At 41.7% G+C, this 5,528-nt stretch overlaps 1 protein-coding gene across 1 annotated transcript; it reads right to left on the reverse strand.

Annotated features, from left to right (window-relative positions):
* Positions 1 to 239: 239 nt before the first annotated feature.
* On the reverse strand, positions 240 to 3,772 carry LOC115149358 (zinc finger and SCAN domain-containing protein 2-like). The gene is made up of 2 exons (XM_029692157.1): positions 3,498 to 3,772; positions 240 to 2,277 (listed from the first exon to the last, which is right to left on the reverse strand). Exons 1-2 carry the CDS (start codon positions 3,667 to 3,669, stop codon positions 1,334 to 1,336), a joined length of 1,116 nt encoding a protein of 371 aa, XP_029548017.1. The 5' UTR covers positions 3,670 to 3,772; the 3' UTR covers positions 240 to 1,333.
* Positions 3,773 to 5,528: the final 1,756 nt, after the last annotated feature.

Below are 5,528 nucleotides of genomic sequence, written 5' to 3' on the forward strand. Positions count from 1 at the left end.
GGCGGAGGGTTCTCGGTTGAACACAGATGCGCATCGGACAGTCCTTGCACTTTTCAACCCACGCCCACCCTGATATATAACACCGCCCACTGGGCGAAATGGCGTAAAATGAGTGCTGCCCTCTCTGTAAGGCTACCATTAGCTACTAAATTATCCTTAACTTATTCTGTATGGGATTTTAAAATAATCGGTTCAAGGACATACATCTGGTGTAATAGAAGCAATTATTGGTACCATGATTGTCTTTAAAATGTGTATTTATTTACATGAAGATTGACCACGAATATGTACATTTTCCCTTCACTATAATGGGGGATCCTGTTTTCTGCATACAATGCCTGCAATACTGCGGTCGGCCTTGAACTTGGTGGCTGATTTTAGCCATCTTTATTTTTCACCTTGTCTTCTTTTCCACTAGAGGGCGACCTCTAACAGTTATTCAGCTCAGAGGTACCGTAGATCCAAGGCCTACCATAAAAATAAACACTGTACATTGATTCACACACTACTAGACGTAAGTGTATCCTATTGTGACAAATGATAACTTGACATGATGAAAGAGAACTTAAGGGAGGTAAACTTGTGTGCATTAGAAAACCCTATGTCAACTGTGTGTAAAATAAAAACAGGGATAATATTGCTCGAATGAACTTCCTCACAGTTCTCATACTAAGACTGACCTCTGTGTTCCTGGGTGAGAGATAATTCAAGTATACCATTTAGTGTTAAAACATGGTTTTATAAGAACATTGGTGAGGATGGGCTGTCTGTAACAATAGTCCCACTAGTCACTCTAGCTAACGTTGACCTGATGTGAGTTCTTTCCTTCTTCGGAAACATTCAGAAATAAATGTTCCCACACATGCTTAATCAATATGACAGTGTTAGTTTATTTGCAAGGAGACCAACCAGCTCCAATTGAACTCTTTAAGAGGAAGAAATTAACATTATATTTCTCTCTAACATAGTGTCACATATTGATCCACTAGGGGATGCGTTCAAGTCAAGTGTTTTCATAGCATGTTCATGAGCAGCTCTCTCAAATCAATGCAGATATGAGGTGCCTCAGTCTGCAAAACATTACACATTCTATAGTCCTCTAGTCTTACAACTAAATGTAGAATTAGACATTCCTTCTCTTCAGTTCTATCTCTTTCTCTTCCAAAATGCTGGGCACTTGAGAACATTTTTATTTAACCTTTATCTTGACAGGGAAGTAACACAGACTAGTAAAGCCCTGAGACCCTAGACTCAGTATGACTTCCCATGTTGCTCAAGGGAAAGGCTTTGTCTATCCCCTCATGGGGTCTCTCCACTCCAAGGCATCTTTGTTCTACCTCCCTCGGGTGTGAGTTCTGAGGTGTCCCTTGATATGGCTGGACTGACTGAACCCTTTCCCACAGACAGGACAGGAGTAGGGTTTCTCCCCTGTGTGAACCCTCAAGTGGGTCTTCAGATGGACTGACTGGCTGAAGCGTTTACCACACACGTGGCAGCGGTACGGTCTCTCTCCAGTGTGAATGCGTTGGTGCTCCCTGAACCTGCCTGAGTAGCTGAAGCTCTTGCCACACACACCACAGTGGAAGGGCTTATCCTTAGTGTGAGAACGCAGGTGGACCTTGAGGTAACTGGTAGAGGTGAATGACTTCCAACAGACTGTGCAGAGGATTTGCCTGTGACTAGTGTCACCACTGTGTGGTACTGTATGGGATAGCATGTGTGCCTTCAGTTGGGAAAGCTCACAGAACACGGCACCACACTGAGTACATGAGTGTGTCTGGGTGTCCTCCTCTGGTCTCCTTTCTGGATCTCTCGGAACATCAGGTACACTCTCAGTGTTCTCACTCTGTGTTCTAGAACAGTCTGGATTTACTGCAGAGAGGGGCTGAGACTGAGGGGAGTCACTGGTTGGTTCTGATAGTGATACTCCATAGCCCTCTCCATCAGGTTCTGTTTTGATCTGTCCAGTTGTGTTGGTCAGTAGAGAGTCTCTCTCTCTGTTCTCCACAGTTTGGGGAAGATGTGTGGGCTGAGGTGGCTCCTGATCACAGTCACTTTTCACACATGGAGGAATGGTTATGGAGTCTTCTTTGGTATCAGCCTCCGGCCCTTGAATCTGCTCTACCTCCTGACGGGTCCTGAGTTCACCCTGTTCCTGTTTAATCTGTGTGGACTCTGGGTCCCTCTGCCCCAGACTGGGGCTCCACTCCTGCTCACAGCGCTGTTGCTCAGGGGGAGTTTGCTGCTCTGAGACCCAAGAGACAATGGGCTGAGGAGCTGGGGGAAGGAAGACAATAAATGACGTCAATGAAAGTAATAACAGCTGTTGACATTTGATTGACAAGACCACCATTGAGTTAGCTAGCTTGTTCTGGGAATGGAATATCTATGTCTCTGTCTGAATCCCAAATCCCGCCTTCCCCTCGCCCCTCTATTTGCGAGTTCACGCACACCTCCGCCATATGCACAAGTGTCATAAAGCAGAGGGTGTGAAAATGATGGAGGGTGTAGGGGCTAATTAGACTCTCCGATAACCACTTTGATCAAGCCAGCAACGTTGGCGGCTTCAGAGCGAAGTGGAATCCCGAAAAATTATTTTTGAATTTGCGCAAGCGTCACTATGCAAAATGGTACGCAGCATCATCTGGATATGTGAGCAACAAAAGTTCAACATTCACCTTCTGCTACCATTTCTGTCAAGCCGTCTATGCATATAATCTTATGTATATGTTCAATAAATCCAAGGTATGCACCACACAGAACGCACTGCAATTGCCTCTACAACGCAATGCTGCAAGGCAAACACAGTGTTCCATTGGAAATTAATGTACCCTGGTGTCCCAAAACTGTGTTGGTGTGACGAGAAGGTGTTATTATATTCCAAGTGCATTTGTTTGTTTGATTTTTGATACATGTAAAATATTAAATACCTCACAAAATGTAATGTATAACTGTTACTGAGGTTTATATCTTGTAAAACGACAGGGTGGATTTGTTAATAAGAATTTCACGCTTGTTTTATTATTTCAAAGTGTAACATGAATTGCATCATTCAAGTCACCAGTGTGTCCTAAAGTTGATGGGTTTAATGATTCCCTCATCACTCTCAGGAAGTCACCCTCGGATTTCGCCAGCAACATGGGGAAACTGAGGGCCCTTGGTCCAGCTTTTGTCAAATTAATGTCAGATTTTACTTTTCGTAGCAGACTAGGAAATTTTACTCAACAAGTTAGGATAATTAGGTTAATGCTTGGAAAATGGTTAGGGTATGCTCAAATGCAACCCCCCCCCCCCAAAAAAAAACAATCAACTTTTGACATTAATTTGGCACAAGCTGAATTCCTTCCAGCCATGACCAGGGCCCTCAGAGCGAGTTGGTAGGGGCGAGGGGTGGGATTCACCGTCTCTCTGCCCTAAACATTCAAATACTGTAGAATACAATTTAACACGTTTCTAGCCCTATAGCGAATTTGTGTAAAGTCGAGCTAGCTACATACCCGGTAGGACCGGTGTGATCAAGTGGCGTTTCAGGTATTGGTTTTCTCTCTTTGTCCGGGTTATTTCTTCCTGGTACTCGGATATCGTGTCTCCGACCACTCTAAGTATCTCCTCGGCAGCTTGCATCAAACGCTCAGTTAGATACACATTCAGATATTGTAATTTAGCCATCGTTGGACGACTCTAGGGGACAAAATAGCTTCCCAAAATACACGTAGCCTGAGAAAAGACAGTACAGTCTTCAGAATCTCTGTGGCTAGGGCTTGTTGTCAAACATGAACGCTGTACTGCACGGAAGTGACGTCAGCACGATAGGCACACATGGGTAGAATTGCTCGTTTTCAGATTTAACAAAATATAGCTAAAGTTGCGTCATTGACATTGTAAAAGAGATACACACCATTGCATTGCTATGCCGCGTTGCACATCATGAAATTAAGAAAAAAAGGGCGACTTTGACAGACTGAGCAGTACACTAAGTAGACTACCACTGGAAGAACGTGAAAACAACAACTCAGTAAGGTAATTAGTTACTATAATTTATGTCTTGCTATGATGTGTTAAATCTGATCCCTTCCAGAATGTCAACACAATTACTTCTGAAAAGGCATATTATGCATATAATGTAGCCTAAGCTATGATATTGGATAGGCTATTCATATCAAGTATCTATTTTCATAGTGTGAATGATGGAAAAAATGTATCAATTTATTAATAGGCATTAGGAATCTGCCTGTAATAGTGTTCTGTAATGACTGTATTTATTCACATTCTCTGTGTCTACATTCATAGGTCATGGACAGGACATACCAGGCAGCACCCACCGGACCTACAGCCATCTTGGGTAGTGCGCATCCCAGGCTGGCAAACCTGGATAGGGTGTTCCCCAAGGTGACATTCTATTGAAATCCACCCTACTCCTGGTAGTTTATTATGACTAAATATGATCAGTCTGACATAATTCTATTTATAACTGCATAATATCCTACTTAAGCAAATTTGATGGGTAGCCAGGCTGAAACTCCCTGTGACAGTCAGTCCAACACCTTTATCACGGGCTGTCAAACTAAACTCCTGGAGAACCGCATGATTACTGGGTTATTTCCTTTCAATTAATGTTCAATTAAGACCTATGTATGTATGTATGTATGTATGTATGTATGTATGTATGTATGTATGTATGTATGTATGTATGTATATATGTATATGTGTATATATATATATATATATATATATATGTATATGTGTATATATGTATATATGTATATGTATATGTGTATATATATATATATATATATATATATATACACACACACACACACACACACACACACACACACACACACACACACACACACTTTCACATTACACATTACATTGCCCTTACAAAGCGCTGCTCTGAGTGCCTGCAGTCTATTGGCACAGTACTGAAACTAGAGACAAACAACACAACCACCACTTGAGATAGGAGCTCAATTAATGAGAAACTTTATTTCTGTTGGCAAAGGAGCTTTCTGTTTTAATGACTTGCTGTAGTGTGCAAGTGCTCAGACTGAGAGCTCTCTTTATTCATTCTGTCCTTTTAATGCGTCAAAGGGTTACTGTTTCAAGACAATATTTCAGCGGTGACTTTCATACTCAGAGAAATAGGAAGTGTATAGCCAGCCAAAGGCTACCTGCTTATTTGATATACAGCTAACACACTACTTACGCTAATGCTTTGCTACACCTTTAGAAAAGAAGATGCTAAGTAGAACCATATAGGGCTTTTCGTTTTGTCCCCATAGGGGAACCCTAAAACCCTTTGCTGAGGGTTCTACCTAGAATGGTGGTAAAAGTACCCAATCGTCATACTTGAGTAAAAGTAACGATACCTTAATAGAAAATGACTCGAGTAAAAGTGAAAGTCACTAAGTAAAATACTACTTGAGTAAAAGTCTAAAAGTGTTTTGTTTTAAATATACTTAAGCATCAAAAGTATGAATCATTTAAAATGCCTTATAATAAGCAAACCAGATGGCACCATTTTC

This window comes from Salmo trutta, chromosome 15 (genome assembly GCF_901001165.1).
Source record: "Salmo trutta chromosome 15, fSalTru1.1, whole genome shotgun sequence".
Lineage (NCBI taxonomy): Eukaryota > Metazoa > Chordata > Actinopteri > Salmoniformes > Salmonidae > Salmo > Salmo trutta.